Here is a 21,831-nt window from a genome sequence, read left to right as displayed (position 1 = left end):
TCATATTCTATTCAATAAAGTCGTTATTGAGAAATTAAATACTATAATCTTAAATTCAATAAACTAAGATCTCAAGACTATTTTGAGTAGACTTGAATTTTATGTTGAGATGTAAATATGGATTAAGTTCGAGTAAATAACCTAAATAATCTTTTTTCTTTTTTCTATTCTCATATTTGCTATTTTCACAATTCTTCAAAGTGAAATTCTGTAGCCGATTTGAACCTAGATTTTATAATTTGAAATTGCCAATGTGCTAATATGGACTTTTTGAGGTGAAAAATGGTGTGTAAGGTATATTAGTATACGACTTTTGTTTTTATTTATATATCTATTTTGTACAATTTAATTTCACAATGCTTTTTAAGCTGACACTAAAATATATCTTTTAATTAGAGATCTTTTAAAAAATATAACAAAATGACAAAATATTTATACGATATAGAACAATTCCAAAAATGGAAAAAGTCGCTCGCTATGGAAAATACGAAAAATGTCCTGTCAACAATGCACATAATATATTTAATAACGTGTGTAATATATTTGGTATACGATTGTTTAGATTTGACTATTGTTTAGTGCATAATTGTTTAGATTTATTTTTTCAATTATATCGTTTAATTTGGTTACACAATCGTTTAATTAATTGGGTTCAATGATTGTTTATATTTGGTTACACATTCATTTAGATTTGGTTACGATTTATTTTCAAAATTTGATATATTATCGTTTATGGTTACACGATCGTTTATATTTGGCTACCGTAAATTTAAACGACTTTTTTTTTTAAATTTGGTACACGACCATTTAAAATTGATTTTTTTAAAATTTTGGTACACGATTATTTAAATTTGACTATACAATTTTTTTCAAGATTATTTATACACAATTTTTTTAGTTTTGGTTACCCTAATCTAAATGGCTAAACGATTTTTTTCAAGATTCTTTATATACCATTTTTTAGATTTGGTTACCCTAATTTAAAAAAGAAAGGAAAAAAAGGATGCATACAATGAACGAAAAAAAAGAAAAAAAAAAAGAAAGAAGCATGAATGCATAAAAAAAATAAAGAAAAATAAAAAAGACGGTAGAAAGAAAGGAAGAAATCACACCTAAAAAAAAAAAAGAGTAAAGGAGGAGGACGACAAAATCGCAAAAGAGAAAAAGATGGAAGTGTAAACTTAAAATATTTAAAAAATGACTAAGTCTATAAACTTTGTTACACATATCGTAAATATTTTAATAGTTCGTTATATTTATGAAAATTTTCCTTTAAATTATCTAATTGTATTTTACATCAAAATTAACAATTTTTATTTAATTTCGAGACTTCTCTCATGCTTTTTTTTAGAGGTTTAACACAGTTGAATACTATGCAATGTTTATTTTAAAAAATAAAAAAGTAATAAGTTTCCATTTAAAGAAAATCCAAATATATTTTCTTGTAAAGTTAAATGTGGTTGTAAATTTTAATTTATTTAACACTTTCCAACTTTTGTCCTTGTTAAAAACAAGAAGACAATTCTAATTTCAAAATAAAAAGTAAATTGCTTTGTCCATTTTCTTAATTTTCTTTTTGTAATTTCAATCGGATGTTAATTTCCTCTAGTGTTGATATCGATTTTATTAACGGTTACTAAATTGTATGGACCATAATATTATTTGTTAGCTTTTTCAAATTTGAGCCTAGAAATTGTCAATTTTTGCATGAAAATGGTGTGTAATGTATATATTAGCATAAGACTTTTGTTTTTATTTAAAATTCTATTTTGTACACAATGCTTTCTAAATTGGCACTAAAGTACATATTACAGTTAGTTAGCTAATTGTGTTTTAGGGTAAACACTAATTTAAATCCACCAAACTCTAGCAGTTATAATTTAATTCGAAACAATTTGAGCCTTCAAGTTGAAGGCTTTCGATGAACTCTAAACAAAACTGACTCAACCTCCAAGAGGGAAAAAGAAAATTTATCTTCAATACTTCTCCAGCCTTCTAAAATTGTCAGACCTTCAAAAACTTTGATCAACCATTTCCTATCCACTACCTTGAAACCAACCCCAACAGGAGCTTCACGAAAGTCTCGAAAAAACCACATGAAGTCCTTTTTTACTATTTGAACTCCGTCGAAACTCTCAGATTTGAAAAAAAATAAGGAACCTCACATTAATTCTTTTTATAAAATAGATGAACTACTATGGAGACTCCTCTATTGTTAGTTGGGTTTGAGATGCAAGCTCTCGTCTAATATGATATCAAAGTCCATGAAAAACCAAGTATACAATCTAATAAAAAGAAATAGGAAAACAATTAAGAATGATGATCCCAAAAGAGGCACAATCTTAAAGAAGCATGTCTAGGAACCCAAAAACACTAGTGGTCTGCTAACTCTTTCTCCACCCTAAAAATGAAAACCTAAAAATCCATTCTATAACGATCTTAAATAAGGGAATTGCAATAAGACCAAAGCTGCCACATGATGACAACTCATCTGCCCCTCTCATCTCTAACATCCAAAATTCCTTCAACCCAACCACAAACCTATCCAAACCCAAAAACGCCAATAAGGAAGGAAAGAAGAATTTCCAAATAGAGGAAAACACACAACCAAATGACATGGCTAGAAGATTCCTCACAATCATAAGTCCTACAAAAGCAACATTGTCGATTAAAATGAATTCCCGTAATGCCTATGCTTTCCTTGGTTGGAATCAAGGAGGAAAAACGTTCATGATGATTGTCAAAGCACAAATCTTTGCTCTAGGAATATTGTAGCTAGAAGAGGAGACCAGCCCTTGTAGGCTAAATTCATCACAAGCTGATAAGTGATAAGCGCTTCTTGCAAAGAAGAAAGCTTTACAATTCAAGCTCTAAACAATTTTACCTTTAGCTTGACGGTATCCCAATCGGGTATTAAGGATATAATCCACATCAACTGAGGTAACACCTGATATTGTTTCCTTCCAATCTGCGTTTGCACTAATAAGATATAATACCCTACTATCTTTCCAATCAACTCTAAGGAGGAGGGAAACATGGAACCTATCAGGCCTCCAATTATTAGAAGCGAAAGAAAAAGAAAGAACCGAGAGGGGAGGAAAATAAATGTAAGTATGTGAGGAATGAAAGATGTCTTTGGTGACTCGTCTTGGACCCTTAGAAGATTTGTTTACGTAGATTTCTGGCTTATCTAAATTTTGTAGCTGTTTGAGCATTGAAGAGAGGTAGGAGATCTAGAACTCTCTTGGCTGAGGCCTGAATAGTAAATATATAATTTCAAGTGCTATCAGAACCCTTCCCTCTCTATCCAGGGAGCTTGGTCAATAAAAAATTTCCTTTTGTTACCAATGCTCCACCTAAAGCCTAAGGGCTTTGACAAAGAGATCTCTACCCCACCAATGTTCATGTGAGAATGAGGCCAGGGAAGTCCCCAACCTTGAAGTACTTACCCTTCGAGGCCACTGCACTCTCTCAAAATACTCAAAGCTATGTTTAGCTAAATAGAATTAGTTAAAATACTTTTACTTCAAGGCCATTGGCCTCTCAAATACTCAGAGCTATGCTTAGCTAAATAGAATTAGTTAAAAAGCCAGCTTCATTCAATGTTTGTCAATCTTCTATCAAGTTTCTTAATCTTTATACTTTTGACTTTCGAGAAATCGGTAGTACATGTTAGTTGACTTCTTTTTAAGTTAATCTCTACTAGCATCTACTTGTTTATGAAATTATTCGAAAGTGAATAATTCAAAAGTGAATCCAAAAGCATAACAACATTTTGGTCATTGTGAAGGCCCCAACCCTTGGTTTCACTATTACCCGCTGAACAGAAGAATCTCATTGGATTCTTTGATCGAGAACACTTGAACAGAATGTACAAGATTCTAATTGTCTCACATTGCAGTATGCTAAAAAGTGCACTCTAATAATTTCCATGTGATTCAATACAAACTTACAAACAAAGTGACATTAGCCACCCCGAGCTTCGCGCCTAGTGGCGTCATGCAACAGCTCGATATCAACACCATCTGGTGGAAGTTGAACATATCTCACAACCGATCCCCTGATAAAACAGTTTCTCACAGAAAGCTGAAAAGAGAAAACTTGAACTCCATTAGTCTAACGACGCAAACATAAATACACGTTCAGATTACAAAATGGGTGGGTGGGTGGAAGTAGGGAGGGGCTAAGTAAATTTAAGAAGGCTGGATAAATCATCGTGAAATAATTGATTTAACAGATGTTCTTGATCATGGAGAAATAAGAGTTTATACCAATACTAAATAACCAGCAACCAACATTTCTTTCTACTACGATCTTCATAAAGTCGTTTTCAGAAAAATTGTTCCTACTTTTTTGAGTTTAACTAAGAATTAATGAAGGATGTGGTAAGTGAAAACCAATGGACAATAACTGAGCTGTTTTCTCGTTGATTTATCGGCTGGTATTTAAGAGTATTTATAATACTCTTTTACAGTACAATTTGGAAAACAGAATAACGGTAAATTATAACAAAAAGATAACTAAAATCAAACTGTATACAGCTAATTATACATGATAATATCCTCCCTCAAACTGATGCACTTTAGGCTTAAGGCATGAGTTTGGATCGAAGAGTGTGGAAGCGATCGATAGTGAGTGGTTTTGTGAATATATCAACAAGTTTTGTTGAGGGAATGTACAACAGTGTAATGTCATTTCGGACAACTTTTTTCCTTATAAAGTGCAAGTCCACTTCTCTGTGTTTGGTTCGACCATAGAAGACTGGGTTATGAGCAAGTTGGATGGCAGATAGGAGGTTCTCTTCCAAATACATGCAAGTCTTGGAAGAGTTGTCGAATCCAAAAAATTTCAGAAGCTGTTGTTGCAAGGTCTCTATACTCAGCTTCTGTTCAACTCCAAGATACAGTGGATTGCTTTTTGGTAGCCCATGATATTGGATTATCTCCTAGGTAGATGATGAAGCATGTGGTTGACCTTCTGTCAAGATTGTTTCCTGCCCAATATCTGAGAATGCATTTACCAAATGGATTACTGGATTTTTTTTGAAGAGTATCCCTTTCAAAGTGGTTCTGCTGATGCATCTTAGCACTCTTTTGGTTGCTATGAGATGGCAATGGGCAGGTGACTGCATGAACAATGATAGTTTGCTTACTGAGAAGGTGATGTCTGGTCGAGTAAAGGTAAGATATTGGAAAGCTCCAATAATAGTTTTGTAGGTTGTTGCATCTTTGTTTGAACATGGATTGTCCGGTTCGTCACTAAAGGAATGTATAGCAATTGGAGCATTAAATGGTTTGCGAACATTTGTAATACATCCTTAGCATATTTTGTTTATGTGACAAGGATGCAGATGAATTCCTCAAAATTTCGAGTGCCAGAAAATATTTCAACATTCCTAAGTCAGTCATATCAAACTTCTACTGCAACCAACTTATTAACACATCAACGTATGGCTGGTTATTGCCTGTTATTATGAAGTCATCTACGTAAAGTAGGAGATAAGTGGTTGATTTTCCAATTTTTCGAACAAAGAATGAGCTATCGGCATTGGAAGCATTAAAGCCAAGTGTCAGTAGGTGAGTTGTGAAGCCTTCAAACCAAGCTCGAGGGGCTTGTTTGAGGCCATATAATGATTTTTGGAGCTTGCACCCTAGGTTTGGTCTTGTTTTGTAAACAAAACCTTATGGTTGTTGCATATAAACTTCTTCACAGAGTTCGCCATGTAGGAAGACATTTTTGACATCAAGTTGCCTTAGTTTCCATTTGAAATGTACTGCTAAAGATAGAACTATCCAGACAGTAGGTCTCTTTACAACTGGACGAAATGTCTCTTCAAAATCTATGACCTCCTATTGATGGTATCCCTTCGCAACTAACCTTGCTTTATGTCTAGCAACAGTTCCACCGGGATGTCTTTATTTTGTATACCCATTTGCATCTAATGGCTGATTTATTTGGTGGTAAATTGGTGAGTTTCCATGTTCCTTGTTTCAGTAGAGCATCATATTCTTCTTTCATTGCAGCTTGCCAGACTAACTCTTTTGATGCTTGGGTGTAAGAGCTTGGTTCATTTTCATCAACAAAATTTTTAAAAAGATGTGTTGCAACAACAAAGACTTTCTTCTTTGAGATACCAGATTTGCTTTTGGTTTGCATTGGATGAGCATTTGTGTTTATGTTGGGTGCATTTATGCCCATTTCAGTTTCAGTATTCAGTTCACTGTTTAGATAGGACTCATCTGTTTGTGAAGGACTGATTGTTGGTATAGATGGGGATGCATTTTCATTACTCACATTAGGAATAGATGGGGAGTCTTTTAGGAACAGAGATAAAGGTATTTGACGGGGTTTCGTGGGTTTTGTTTTGTGATACTGTTTTGTGGGGTTATTGTTGAGAAGGGAAAAACAGTCGCATCAAAGATAACATGTCTAGATATGAAAATTTTTCTAATGCTCATATTGTAATACAAGTATCCTTTGTAATCTAGAGGATAGCCAAGGAAGATACATGGAGAGGTTTTTGGTTAGAGTTTATGGGAATTGTATTGTTTTAGTAAAGGGTAGTAGGCACAACCAAATATTTTTAGATGTTCGTAGTCAGGAGGTTGATTGAATAGGCATTCAAAGGGAATTTTATTTTGAAGGTTTTAAGGGGAGTTTGTTTATGAGATACACAACTGTGGCAAAGGCAAAGGACCAGAATTTGGTTGGGATAGAGGCACGGGTCATTCGGGAGATGGCTACTTCTATGATATGGTGGTGTTTCCTTTTGGCTACACCATTTAGTTGAGGGGTATAAGGACATGATTTTTGGTGGGATATGCCAATTGTGGTGAGCAAGGATGATAGATTTTGGTTGATGAATTCACCTCCTCCATCAGATCTGAGAGTTTTGATGCGGGAGGAGAATTGATTTTCTACCGGTGGTTTGAAGTGTTTAAAGACATCAGTTGCTATAGGAAAAATCTAGGTATATTGATGGGACCCTCTCTTATGAAGCAATTGATAATCTTGCTTAATTGATAGCAAGAATGAATTACAATATCAAACTCACTTCCTTGCTATTATGTCTTTCAAGAATGAACAAAGGAACTTTCTCTCATGAAACTACTCATATCTAATCTCTTGTATTCATGTGCTATTTATACTTTTCTGCTGACTAACTTTCTAACTGTTTCTATAACAGCCTACTAGGCTAACTAATTTGTTATCTGTTTCTTTCTCTACGGCTACATTGATATATTATAGGGGGTGAGGATCTATCATTACACCCCTTCTCCAAATTCACCCTGTCCTCGAAGTGAAGCTAGGGAAATCTTTATTGAATTTTCATCATAGTCTTCCCATGTTGCTTCATTTCAAGATAATCCTTTCCACTTGATCAATACATCCCATCTAGCAATCTTATTCTTTAGGTATCCATAGACTTCTTTTGAATCAGCTAGCCATTCATGGTTTTCGGTCAGATAGGGCATTTCTGTTGATTCTACTTGATGCTCTCCTATCATCTTCTTGAGCTGGGAGACGTGGAATACAGGAGAATAAGTGTTGTTTCTGGTAGTTCCAGTTTATAAGCCACTAGACCAATCCTTTCCACAATTTTATATGGGCCAAAGAACTTAGGAGATAGCTTTTTATTTCTTCTCTTTCGTAATGACACTTGTCCGTAGGGCCTTATTTTTAGGAAGACCACATCTCCTATCATATATTCCACTTCTCTTCTTTTCTGATCTGCATTTCTTTTTATTTTCTCTTGGGCTATTCTTTGATGTTCCTTCAATGCTCCTAGGACAATATCCCTTTCCTTGAGTTGCTCATCTAAGTTAGAAATTGGCGTCTCTCGGTCACCATAATAGATCAATGGTGGTGGCAATCTTTCATAGACGGCTGGAATGGCGTTACTCCCAATGAATCTCTGGTATGTCGTATTATACCAGTATTTTGCCCAATGAAGCCATTTAGTCCACTCCTTTGGTCTCTTTCCGTAGAAACAACATAGATATGTTTCAACTCCTCTGTTAACTACCTCAGTCTACCCATCAAACTGAGGATGATATGCTGTGCTGTGATTCAACTTCGTGCCTGTCATCTTAAAGAGTTCCTTCCAGAAGCTGCTTAAGAACACCTTGTCTCTGTCCGAGACAATAGATTTAGGGAACCCATGTAGCATCGCAATTTCTTTAATGAACAGATCTACCACTATTTTGGCAATGTAAGGATGTTTAAGCATTAGGATGTCCATATTAGCTAAAGCAATCAACTACCACTAGGATGACTTCAAAGTTGTTAGATTTCGATAAGCCCTCAGTGAAATCCATAGAGATATCGCTCTAAACACTGTTTGGAATTTCTAATGGTAGCAATAGACCTGCAGGTGAGAGAGCTAGGGACTTGTTCTTTTGGCAGATCAGATATCTTTCACAATATTGCTTCACATCTTGTTTTATCCCTTCCCAATATAGTTATGCTGTCAATCTTTTTTACGTTCTTAGAAATCCCGAGTGCCTACCAAAAATAGAGTCATGGTAGGTATGTAAGATTGTGGGAATTAATGTGGATGTCTTTGAAATTACTAGTTTGTCTTTATATCTCAGCATGCCTTGTTGTATCGAGAACTTGCTTTCTTCAATGTTATCTCCTGTGTTTAATTCTGCCATGATCTTTTGTAGCCATTCATCATTTTCAACTGCTGTCTTGACTATTGCCAAGTCAATTAGTGTTGGGGCTCTGAGACTACAAAGATGTACTATAGGAGGCATGCATGATAAAGCATCTGCTGCTTTATTTTCCAATTCGGGCTTATATATCACTTCGAATGAGTAGCCTAGGAGCTATGCTATCCATTTTTGATATTGGGGTTGAACCACTCTTTGTTCCAACAGGAATTTTAGTGATCTTTGATTTGTTTTTTCTACAAATTTTCGACCAAGTAGATAGGGTCCCTACCTTTGAACTGCCAAGACTACGGCCCCTCTCTTTCGTATACCGGTTTGGCTTTGTCTCTCAATGCTAAAGTATGGCTGAAGTAGGCCATGGGATGTTTAGACTGTCTTAACATTGCTCCTATCCCATAACCTAAAGCGTCTGTCTCTATCTCAAAAGTAGCATTGAAGTCCGACAAGGCTAGTACTGGTATTGTCATCGTAGCATTCTGCAGCTTTTGGAATGCTTCTTGGGCTTCTTCATTCCGCTTGAATCCTTGTATCTTCAATAGTTGTGTTAATGGGGCAGCTATCGAACCATAGTGTTGCACAAATTTTCTGTAATAGCCTGTTAGTCCTAAGAAGCCTTGGACTTCTCGAACATTTGTTGGAATAGGCCATTCTTTGATTGCTCTAATTTTCTCCGAGTCTACTTGTACTCCTTGACCAGAGATGATATGGCCAAATAATCCACTCTTGTTTTCGTGAAGCTGCACTTTTTCTGATTTGCATATAGTTCATTCTCCCTTAGTACTTGTAGAGCTAGCCCCAGGTGTTGCAAATGTGATTCCAAATCCTTGCTGTAGATTAATATATTATCGAAGAACACAAGTGTGAATCTTCTTAGGTATGACTTGAAAATGGAATCCATCAAGGATTAGAATGTTGATGATGCATTGGTTAATCTAAATGGCATCACCATGAATTCGTAATGACCTTCATGGGTTCGAAATGCTGTCTTTTCGATGTCATTTTTGCTCATTTGGATTTGGTGGTAACCTGCCTTTAAGTCAATTTTGGAAAACCATGTAGCTCCATTTAATTCATTGAACAATTCTTCAATCACAAGTATTGGGAACTTGTTAGGAATAGTGACGTTGTTTAATGCTCTATAGTCAACGCAGAAATGCCAGCTTCCATCCTTTTTTCTTACTAATAAGACAGGGCTAGAGTAAAGGTTGTTACTGGGGCATATGATCCCTGATTTTAGCATTTCCTCAACAAGTTTCTCCATTTGATTTTTCTGTTGATGAACATATCTGGAGTGGTACCTTGTTTTAGATGGATGTGATGCTCTATACTCCTCTGTGGTAGTAAATTTTCGAGCCAAGTAAAGACATCTTCATATTTCTTCAATACTACCGCCACTGGTTCATCTATGTTTAATACTTCTTCAATTTCTCTTTCACTGTCTTCTGATGAGGTGCTCTCCCCTTCCATCGATCGAAATTCCACCAAGAAGCTTGGATTGGATTCTTCCCATGATTTTATTAATTTCTAAAGACTCACTCTTGCCTTTGTTAGACTAGGATCTTCCTTAATGATTATCTTGTTTCCTTGATGTAGAAAAGTCATTGTTAAGTTCTTCCAATCTACTTTAGTGTTGCCCAAGGAGTATAGCCATTGCATTCCCATGACCACATTTACTCCTTCCGGTTCAAGTGGTAGGAAATTGGCTACTATCTTCCATTCATTTAACAGCTTAACAGATTCCTTTTCCTTTAACTGCTGCTCTAGATCCTAGGATTACTCCATAGTGTGAAGTATCCTTGGTTGTTGACTGCAATTCACCAACTACTTTCTCTATATAAAATTTGTGGGTGGCACCACAGTCTATGAGTATCACATCTTCTCTATCTTTAATCTTTCCTCTCTCTTTCATGGTACCTGGTTTAGATAGCCCAACAACTGTGTTGATAGATAATTTTATTATTGCTTGGTCTTCTTCTACTACTTTCACCATGTTTAGCTCCTTCTCTTCATAGTTGGTCTCTTCTATAATTTCGAATTCCTCATTGTCAGCCTTGACCATATACATTCTTAACTCTCTCTATTATTTGGCTTTGCATTTATGGTCGTGGGAGTACTTTTCGTTACATCTGAAGCAAAGGCCCTTTTCTTTTCTAGCTTGGAATTCTGCATCAGTCTTTTTTATGGTCCTTCTTTCTTCACTTCTCCAGTTGTGTTTTCTCTCAACGTAACAGTTCTTATAGGAAACACTGTATTGTTTTTACTATCATTTATTTTAATAGTAGAAGGAGATGATGAAGAATATTTACCTCCACCATACCCCTTCAAATTTGCTTCATTCCGAATGATTTCTCTGTTTTCCACGAGTTGGGCGAGTCGCATCATTTGAGCAAGGCCAACTGGTTGACAGAATTCAACTTCGGCTTTAATCCTCGGCAATAAACCACCCATGAATGTTTCTTCAATCACACGATTTGGCAGGTCTGATAATGGTGCCATGAGCTTATCGAAATGGTTTCGATATTCTTCTACTGTAGTTTCTTGTCGAATTCTCAAAAATTGCCCATATATCGATCCTTCCCTTGTCGATCGAAATCATACAAGTAAGCGCTCTTTTACATTTGCCCAACTGTGAATTTGTCTCAATCTTCTTGTACCCTGTACCAACTCAGAGCTGGTCCTTCAAAACTAATGGTTGCAACAAGCATTTTCTCTGAATCCGTCAGCTTATGAATCTAAAAGTATCGATCTGCGCAGAAGAGCCAACCATCCGGATCCTCACCGTTGAACTAACATCTCTACTTTTTTAAATTTGTTTCGATCGTTATCCTTCTCTTCCTGTTTCATTCGGGTTCTGTTCTTTGGCTAATTCCGTGATTTTTGCTTTCAATTTGCTAGTCAATCCTTCGAATTATCCTGAGGTTGATTGTTCTTTCATCATTCCTTTTATATATTTGAGAATCATTTGTTGATGATGTTGATTTCATTCTGAAGATTAATCTTCTCTAAATGTTTCATGATCTTTACTTTTAATTCTGGTATTCGTTGCAATTCTGTGTGGATGTTGATGCTTTCTTGTTCGACAGCCTCAAATCTTTCTTCAGCTTTCTTCCCCATCTTTCATCGCTTGCCCAGATCGAACAGTCTCTAATACCAATATGATGGGATCCTCTCTTATGAAGCAATTGGTAATCTTGCTTTATTGATAGTAATGAATGAATTACAATATCAAACTCACTTCCTTGCTATTTTGTCTTTCAAGAACGAATAAAGGAACTTTCTCTCATGAAACTTCTCATATATAATCTCTCGTATTCATGTGCTTATACTTTTCTGCTAACTAACTTTCTAACTGTTTTTGTAACAGATTTCTGTAACAGCCTAACTATTTATCTGATCGTTAGTAACTATTAGGCTAACTAATTTGTTATATGTTTCTTTCCTCTACAGTTGTACTAATATAAGGGTGGGGGTCTATCATATATTAGGTGAGATCATCAACAAAGGAGACATAGTATTTAAAGTCATTTATTGATATTTCAGGGCAGGACCCAGTACATCAGTGTGAATGATTTTTCCATATAAGCAATATTCACATGTGCAGGTTTTTGTACAAGAGGGAAGGTTTAAGGAATGTAGAACTGTGTTTAATACTTGTGTGTAAGGATGGCTGAGACAATTTGTGCCATAGGGTGGAGGAGATCTTAGAGGGTTGCAGTATGAGCTGTTGGTGAATTTTTCTGATCTAAGACACACTAGGGCCTTGGAATAAAAGGTTGCTAGTAGTTTTGTCCTAAATGGTAAATTTGTTAGTATAAAAATTGATTAGGCAATTGTTATCTTTGCAAAGTTGGTGAACGAATAGTAGATTTGTGGAGATGGTTGAGACAGACTGATAGACCCGTATCATCCAAAGATAGGGCGGAAGGAAGAAAAGCCAATAAAAAGACAGTTAAGTCTATTAATAAAAGTCTGTTGTAATCTGTTAGCCGAGTTGGTAATGAAAGTCAGTTAGGAAAGTAGTTAGGCAAGAGTAGTTTAAATAGCATCTTAGCCTAATAGAATCGGTGTGGAATTTCATGAGAAATCTTCGTTCATTCTTGAGAGATAGAACAACAAAAAGAGTAGAGTTTCCCTTTGTAATTGAGATTAGCTATCAATAATATACTTACTTGATTGAATACAAGAGAGGGTCCCATCACAGACTGTTCATCTGGGGCAAGAAACAAAAGATGGCGAAGAAGGCTGAAGAAAGGTTTGAAGCTGTCAAACAAGAGATTACCAACATTCAAGCGGAATTACAGCGAATACCATAACTTAAAGCAAAGATAACGAAGCATTTAGAGAAGATCGATTTACAGAACGAAAAAACCAACATCAGCAACAATTAATTTTGAAATATATAGAAGGAATCATGAAGGAACAATCGTCAACTCGGGAATCAGAAGGATCAACCAACAAAATGAATTCGAAGATAACAAAATTGATTAGAACCTAACCCGAATCAAAAGAAGAACGAAGAGAAGAACGATCGGAATAAGTTCAAAAAAGTCAAAATGTTAATATATTCAACGGCGACGACCCGGACGCGTGGCTCTTCCATGCAGACCGATATTTCCAGATTCATAAATTGACAGATTTCGAGAAGATGATCATTGCAACCTATTGAAACAATAAACACGAAACCAAGCTTACGTGAAAACCCGAGAATCGAGAGAAAACTACGATGTTTTTAGTTTTATTAGTTTATGATTATCATACAATAGATACAAGAGAAGAATAAATAGAAAAGTACAAAGAGATAAAAAAGGAAAGTATATTTAGGGTAAATCTTCCCAATGGGCTAAGCCCACTAATTCTAACACTCCCTCACAAGTTGGGACCTAAATATCAATGAGGTCCAACTTGCTAACACAAAATTCGAAGTTTGGTCTGAGAAGTCCCTTGGTGAGGATATTAGCAACCTGTTGGCTCGAAGGGATGTACGAAATGCATATGCTCCCACTGTTAAGTCTTTCTTTGATGAAATGTCAATCGATCTTATCATACTAAATTGGGTTGTAAGCAGTACTAATAGCAGTTTTATTATCACAAAATAGCTTATTCAATGGAGTCTCACATTCCTGATGAAGATCAAACAAGACTTTCTGGAGCAAAATTTCCTCACATATTCCCAAACTCATAGCTCTATATTCGGCTTCAGCATTGCTCCTGGCCACAACACTTTGCTTTTTACTCATCAAAGTTACAAGATTGCCCCAAACAAATGTACAATAACCGAAGGTAGACTTTCTGTCAACAACAGATCCTGCCCAGTCGAAGTCAGTATATGCCTCAATGGTCTTTCTATCTATCTTTCTAAATATCAACCCTTTACCAGGTGTCGTTTTTAAGTATCTCATAATTCTTTTGACAGCTTCCATGTGTTTCTCATAGGGAGCCTGCATAAACTGACTAACACTCACAGCAAAGGAAATATTAGGACGAGTATGGGATAAGTAAATTCATTTACCCAAAAGGCGCTGATATTGTTCTTTATCAACTGGAACTTGATCATCAGAGCTTCCTAGTTTACAGTTGAATTCAATATGAGTGTCAACAGGACGACATCCCAACATACCTGTCTCAGTTAGCAAATCAAGGGTATATTTTCTTTGACACACGGAGATGCCTTCTTTAGATCAGGTCACCTCCATTCCAAGGAAATATTTCAGATTTCCCAAATCCTTGATTTCAAATTCATTACCCATTCTTTACTTAGGTTAACTAATTTCTACCTGATCATCTTCAGACAAAACGATTTCATCCACATAAACTATCAGAACTGCAATCTTCCCTGTCTTAGAAACTTTTGTAAATAAAGTATGATCAGAATATCCCTAACTGTACCCTTAGGACTGGGCAAATGTAGTAAATCTGTCAAACCATGCTCTGGGTGACTATTTCAAACCATATAAGAATTTCTGGAGTTTACAAACCTACTGACCAAACTGGGCTTCAAAGCCTGGCGAGAGGCTCATGTAGACCTCCTCTACTAGATCTCCATTCAAAAAAGCATTTTTAACATCTAACTAATATAGAGGTCAATCTTTGTTTACAACAACAGAGAGGACTCGGTCAATATTCAACTTAGCAACAGGAGAAAGTTTTTGAATAATCAACACCATAGGTCTGAGTAAATCCTTTCGTAACTAACCTTGCTTTGTGGCTATCAAGTGTTCCATCTGCTTTGTTTTTGAGAATGAACACCCATTTGCATCCTACAGGCTTATTCCCTTAGGTAGAGCACAAATCTCCCAAGCGTTATTCTTTTCAAAAGCTTTCATCCCTTCCATGACAGCATTCTTCCATTCAGGACACTCTAAAGCAATGTAAATATTTTTCGGTATTGTGGTAGAGTCAAGGTTGGCAGTAAAGGCTCTGAACTGTGGTGAGAGATTCTCGTATGACACATAATTAGATATGGAGTACTTTGTACAGGACCTAGTACCTTACTTGTTACTGGTTCCTATTCTGACTTCAATCTCATCACCATTGTCCTATATTTTCAAAAACAGCAACATCAGACCTGTCATTCTCACTCATTGTACTATTAATACAAGGTTCAACAGGGTTTTCCGTACCTGTAATACGGAGCCGGTGGCTGACTAGTAAGGGATCCAACTTCCTTTCTAAGATTTCTCCTGTAATACGTTTTACAGGGAACTTGGTTTGTGGGTAGGATTATAGGATGAGGATCAATGTCAGACACAGTACTAGGAATACGTTCAATAAATTTCAAAGGTGCTGTTAGACTCTTCACTTACTCTCTCCCTGAAGATGGCTAATGGGAAAATAGGGCCAATCCTCATAGAAAGTAACATCTATAGTGACGGTATTTCCTGGACGACGAGCGATAACATTTATAACTGCGTTGGTGAAGAGGATACCCAACAAACACACAAGCCTGAGCCTGAGGGGTAAATTTGGTCTGATTAGGGCTAAAATTATGGACATAAGTGGTACACCCAAACACACAAAGAGGAACCTCAGAAACAAGATGAGTAGAGGGGTAGAACTCCTTAAGACATTCTAAAGGAGTCTAAAGGTGGAGGATACAAGAAGACATTCTATTGATTAAATGAGTTGCTGTAAGAATAGCATCTCCCTACAGGTATGAAGGAAGGAAAGTGGAAAACATAAGGGAACGGGCTACTTCCAGAAGGTGACGGTTTTTTCGCTCGACCATTCTATTTTGTTGAGTGTAGGCACACAAGTTTTGCTGAACAATCCCCTTGAAGGCTAGAAATTCACTAAGGTTATGGTTTTGAAATTCCCAAACATTACCACTCCAAAGAATAGCAATTTTTTATGGAATTGTGTTTTCAATTGAGTGATAGAAGTTTTGAAAAATAGAGAAAACTTCAGATTTGTAGGTGATAAGGTAGACCTAGGTAAGACGGGTATAATCATCAATGAAAGTTACAAACCACCATTTTCCAGATGAGGTGGTGACCTTGGAGGGACCCAAACGTCACAATGGATAAGGGTAAACGGTTGTGTGGGTTTATATGGTTGTGAAGGAAAAGAAACTCGATATTGTTTTGCCCGAATGCACACATCACAAGATAACAAGGAGACATCTATTTTAGGAAAGAGACGGGAAAACAAATATTTCATATAAGTAAAGTTCGGGTGACCCAACCGAAAATGCCATAACATAAAGTCATGTTCAGAAGTGCTAAAATAGGAAGACTGTAAACTAGTCCTAGAGATACTACTACTGGAGGTATGATCATCAAGGATGTAAAGTCTCCTGCTATGCCAGGCAGTGTCAATCGTCCATCCCAAACTCAAGTCCTGAAAGCAAAGAGATTCAGGTAAGAAAGTAGCTTGACAGTGCAGCTCACGACTGATCTTACTGATAGATAACAAATTGTAAGAAATGTACAAATTGTAAAAAAGCTTAGGCACATGCAAATCATTCTGAAGAGAGAAACCGTCAAAGAGAATTATTTGTCATTTCCCAACAATCGGGGCTAAAGAGTCATCGGCTATCTGGATTTTCTCATTATTGGCACTGGGGATATAAGAGACAAAATGCTTCAAAAAACCTATCAAGTGATCTGTGGCCCCCTAGTCCAAAATCCAAGGATTCTTCCTATCAACACTAATAAGGCCAAAGGACTCAGACATACTTAACTGAGTAATGGCGCTTAGAGTAGGATAGCTAGTCTAGCTAGCAGTAGGACCAGTTGGCTGAAAGGTGCTGGCAATCTCCCTAACATCAGTACGCCTTGAGTTCTGTTGCTCATTGGAGTAACGTTTGTTACCTCTTGGTGGCCGACCATGGAGTTTCCAACACTGATCCTTGGTATGCCATTGTTTCTTGCAATGCTCACAAACGAGAATTGGTTTCCCATTATTCTCTTAATTATCATGGGTCAAGGATCGAGCACTAAAGGCAGCAGAGTTAGTTATATAATTTGAAGGCATATTAGGAAGCAAAATTATCAGGTTCTTGGAATACATCGATAGATCAGTCGATTTAGACTGTGTCGAGGACGTACCAACTTAAAAAACAGCTATCCTGTAGGTTTGGTTAATCCCGAGACTACAAACATATGGTTATCCATAACCGGAGGGTGCTGATGACTCGCCCGCTTCAATCCCCAATCTATTATGGAGTTAGTCAACCCCATTCCTATAGAATAAAGGTTGCTGTAAAGGGTCGAAGGACAGATTTGCATTGCTGTACAGATTTGACAGATTTGCATTGCTGTACAAATTTGACAGTTTTGCAGGTTACTGTCCGACCGCGATGGGCGGCCCGTGCAGCGACAGATGACCGGAAGGGTGAGATGGTTGGACAGGCGACAGCGCGTAGAATTGAATGGGATGGGCATTGAGATTAACGGACAACGACGCATGGGCCCACGCGCCCGACAGAGGCGGCGTGTGAGGTTGTTTCTGGTCAAAGGTTACGCGGACGGCGACGAGGGTTGGCCCATTGGATAGATCGGCAGCGTCTGAATCCTTTGGAGCAATTTTTCCATGGTGATATCAACGGCAGCGACGGTTGCAGCTACAATGATGGCTACAACTGCGGTGGCAGCTGCGTCTGCAGCGGCTTCTATTTTGGTCTCGATTTTTCCTAAACTTTGTTTCTAGGGTTTCGTTATTGCTTCTCTCTGATACTATATTGAAAGCAATAAACACAACCAAACTTACGTGGAAACCCGAGAACCGGGAGAAAAACCACGATGTTTTTAGTTGTATTATTTTCTAATTATCATACAATAGGTACAAGAGGAGAATAAATAGAAAAGTACAAAGAGACAAAAAAGGAAAGAATATTTAGGGTAAATCTTCCCAATGGGCTAAGCCCACTAATTCTAACACAACCATTAGTTTTGAAGGGCCAACTCTGAACTAGTACAGAGCACAAGAAGAGCAGGAAAAGTTTACAAGTTGGCCGAATTTGAAAGAACGCCTACTCGTGCGATTCCAATCTGCAAGAGAAGGATCGATATACGGACAATTTTTGAGGATTTGACAAGAGTCTGAAGAATATCGAAACCATTTCGATAAACTGATGGCGCCATCATCAAATCTGCCTAATTGAGTAATTGAAGAAACCTTCATGAACAGTCTACTGCCATAGATCAAAGCCGAAGTGGAGTTTTGTCAACCGATCAGTCTAGCCTAAATGATACGGCTTGCTCAACTTGTAGAAAATCGAGAGATCATCCAAAATGAAGCAAATCTTAAAGACTATAGTGGAGGTAAGTACTCTACACCATCCTCATCCTTTCTTAAATCAAACATCACTGCAAGCTCAAACAATAATAAAGGCAACACCATATTTCCAATGAGAACTACCACACTAAGGGGAAATGCAGCTAGAGAAGTGAAGAAAGAAGGGCCTTTGAAGAGACTAAGTGATGTGGAATTTCAAGCTAGAAAAGAAAAAGGCCTTTGTTTTCGATGTAATGAGAAATACTCTCGTGATCATAAGTGCAAGGTCAAAGAGCAAAGAGAGCTTAGAATGTATATAGTAAAGGTTGACAATAAAGAACTGAAGATTGTAGAAGATATGAATTAAGAAGAAAAGGAGTTGAAAATGGTGAGAATGTCAGAAGAGGATTAGGCCATAATAGAGTTATCTATCAACTCAGTTGTTGGCCCCTCCAACCCAGGCACCATAAAATTCTAGGGCGACGAAAACAAACAATGGTACAAATAATCTATGAACCATAACCACACATCATACATCTCGCCAGAGAACCTTCCAATTATTAGAATCAAAGGAACACAGATACTACAAAGAGGCAGAAATGAGAAGGGGTGCCTATAAAAAATGGTAAATATTGAAGAAAGTGACACAATATCGAAGCTACCCTTGCCAAAGCACAGGACATTAGAATGTGTGAGGGGATAAAGTTATCAATCAAATATATCACATAAATATAATGCATGTAAAAAAATTGTATACCATGTGAGGGTATTTTTCTTGATCGACAACCCTCGTGTTTTCCAGTTTGATGTTGAGATACTGATCTACAGAATGCAAAGTTCCTCGAATTGCTAGGTCGTTCTTCAACTCAACTGTCACCTCTCTGCCCACCAAATCCTTGAAGTATGAGAAAAATAACTGCCAAACAAAACCCAAATCAAAGGCCAAACATATCTAAACCAAATATTGAAGAAACCATGAAGGATCTGAGGTACTAGAAGGAAGGAAAAAAAAAGAAGCAACACCTTGTGCCCTGATGTAAGATTAACAAAAACGAAAACCTTATACTAATGGAAATGAAGACTCAAATGAAGGAGAAATTACCATTTTCACTGGAGGTTTGAGATCCCAACCTTCACTTTATCTGCGCTCGACGATCGACAACCGGTATATGTTTAAAAGTTGTCTGAGCTATCAATCGAGAAAACATACCTCCTTGGGATTTAGATTATTATGTTATCTTATCTCAAGGAGAAAATAATTTTTGGACTTTTTATAACTCGCAAATTCTAAATTTAAGAAATTAACGTTAGTTCACGTATATTTATAAGTCATTTCTTTAATAAATAAATAAAATTCTCACTCGATTGTAATAAATAATCATTTAATTTATATTTATAATAAAAGAAATACCAAAAGTATTTTTTACTACAACTTAAATAATTTTTCATTCAATTATAATTTAGGAAAACTTACGGCTCGTATAACAAAGCCATAAAGTTAGCAATTTTTTAAATATTTCATGTTTGTTCTTCAATCTTTCTTTTGCGATTCATCTGTTATTTCTTTCATTGTCTTCCTCTTACGATTTCGTCTTTCTTCTTTCCTATTTTTTTTCTCTGCAATTTCTTTCCATCCTCTTTCTTATTTTTCAATTCTTTATTTACGTTGTTGTTCACACGAGATTTCAGAAGAAATTTAATTTATGGAATTAAATTTTGTATATTGATTGATATAGTGGATACAATCTCTAATATTTATTTATTTGATTCTTTCTCTCACATACAATTTAAACTTACAACTTTTTTATCTTCGGTCTTCAGGAAGTGTTGTTGCAAGTCAATTCGAGCTTCAATCTCGTGGAATTCAAGGAAAGTTTGATCTTCTCTTTCATAAGGATGATCTCGAGGTTAATAATAACTTGCACGTCTTGAGAGCCTTCAAAAGTTTTTGTCTTCAATTCTTCAGAGTTTCGATTCTTCCTTTCACCAAAAGATCTCTAAAATGAATGGGAAGGTCTCTATTTATAAAAAATCTCCATAGACTTTAGGTGAGCTTGGGCCCATTTGCTTGTTGGGCGGGCTTAGGCTTGGGCCCATCTGCTTGTTGGGTTTGGACTTGGGCCCGTCTACTTGTTGAGCTTGGACCTATTTTCTTGACAGGCTTGGGCTTGAGCCCATTCGCTCAGTAGGTTTTGGCTTGGATCTATTTGTTTGGTGGGCTAGGATTTGGGCCTACTTGTTTGCGCAGGCTTGGGTCCATTATTTCTTTGGCCCAATTTTTCTTCAGGGGTTTGAATTAGGTTGGATATGAGAAAACTTGACTACCCAAATCCAATCAAATTATAATCATCTCAATTGTTGTGATGACGTGGCATGATTTAATTGGACAAAATTTCTTGTTCAACAGTCGTTTAATCTTTCCATCGTTTTTCCTCTTTTTTCACTTTTCCATCGTTTTCTACTTTTTCTCTTCTTTTTATCACTGCGATTTCTTTCCATCGTCTTTCTTCTTTTCCTTTTTTTACGTCGTGTACAAAAAAATAGCAAAATCTAAAAGATCGTGTATAAAGAATCTTGTAAAAAAAATCATTTAGATTGGAGTAGCCAAATGTAAACTATCATGTAAAAAAGTAAGCAATCGTGTAAAAAAAATAAAAGATCATGTATAAAGAATCTTGAAAAAAATCATTTAGATTGGAGTAGTCAAATGTAAACGATCGTTTAAAAAAAAAAAGTAAATGTTCATGTAAAAAAAATAAAAGATCGTGTATAAAGAATCTTGAAAAAAAAATCATTTGGATTGGAATAGTCAAATGTAAACGATCGTGTAAAAAAAAATAAACGATCGTGTAAAGAAATCTAAACGATTGTGTACCAAAAGAATTAAAAGAAATCGTGTGCCAAATTTTGAAAAAAAAATCATTTATATTTGGATCTCAAAATCTAAACGATTGTGTAACAAAATTAAACGATGGAATTGAAAGGATAAATTATAGCCATATCTAAATGATCGCAAATATATTACCCGCGCGTTATTGACAGTGTGGTTGATGTGACATTTTTGGTATTTTACACGGTGGACCTTTGGGTTTTTTTCGTTTTTTGAATTGTTCTATAGAGTGTAAATATTTTGCCGTTTTTTTATATTTTTGAAAAGACCCCTATAATTTATCGTAGAATTTCAAAAGTTTTAGAATACTAAAGGGTCGTTTAGTCAAAGGGTTATTACTATACCCTTGTTTGGGGAAGGGTTATCATAATGTTTTAGGGTTATCATAACTCTTTTTCTCTCTCTTTTATTCTTCTTAAACCCTCTTCAACTCCCCTACAACCCAACTTCTTCAACTCCCCTGTAGCTTTACTATTTCATTTATTTTTAAAATTTTACTCTTTTATTTATCAAATATTTTTTTAATTAATTTAATGATCTTAAAAAGAATAT

At 36.2% G+C, this 21,831-nt stretch overlaps 1 protein-coding gene across 3 annotated transcripts; it reads right to left on the bottom strand.

Annotated features, from left to right (window-relative positions):
* Window positions 1-3,751: 3,751 nt before the first annotated feature.
* Window positions 3,752-19,657, bottom strand: LOC103497556 (sm-like protein LSM2). Of its 3 annotated transcripts, none has more exons than XM_008459795.3 (4): window positions 19,492-19,657; window positions 19,147-19,305; window positions 16,433-16,511; window positions 12,845-12,935 (listed from the first exon to the last, which is right to left on the bottom strand). In XM_008459795.3, the coding sequence occupies exons 1-4, from the start codon at window positions 19,492-19,494 to the stop codon at window positions 12,871-12,873; spliced, it is 306 nt and encodes a 101-aa protein (XP_008458017.2). In that variant the 5' UTR covers window positions 19,495-19,657; the 3' UTR covers window positions 12,845-12,870. The 3 variants fall into 3 exon arrangements, with proteins under 3 accessions (XP_008458018.1, XP_008458017.2, XP_050935859.1); XM_051079902.1 differs by having other exon boundaries at window positions 16,436-16,511; XM_008459796.3 differs by lacking the exons at window positions 12,845-12,935; window positions 16,433-16,511 and adding an exon at window positions 3,752-4,086.
* Between the last annotated feature and the right edge of the window lie 2,174 nt (window positions 19,658-21,831).

Source organism: Cucumis melo, chromosome 1, assembly GCF_025177605.1.
Source record: "Cucumis melo cultivar AY chromosome 1, USDA_Cmelo_AY_1.0, whole genome shotgun sequence".
Taxonomy (NCBI): Eukaryota; Viridiplantae; Streptophyta; class Magnoliopsida; order Cucurbitales; family Cucurbitaceae; genus Cucumis; species Cucumis melo.
Note: the sequence above shows the minus strand (reverse complement) of the source record. Positions and strands in the feature narration are given on the sequence as shown.

Bases quoted from the DNA above. Each gene is read 5' to 3' on its own strand.
- LOC103497556 (XM_008459795.3), bottom strand. The intron at 16,512-19,146 runs GTATACAATTTT...CTTTGCTTTCAG, and splicing joins AAGAAAAATACCCTCACATG to GACTTGAGTTTGGGATGGAC. The intron at 12,936-16,432 runs GTAGTATCTCTA...CTTGTTTGACAG, and splicing joins TGATGATCATACCTCCAGTA to CTTCAAACCTTTCTTCAGCC.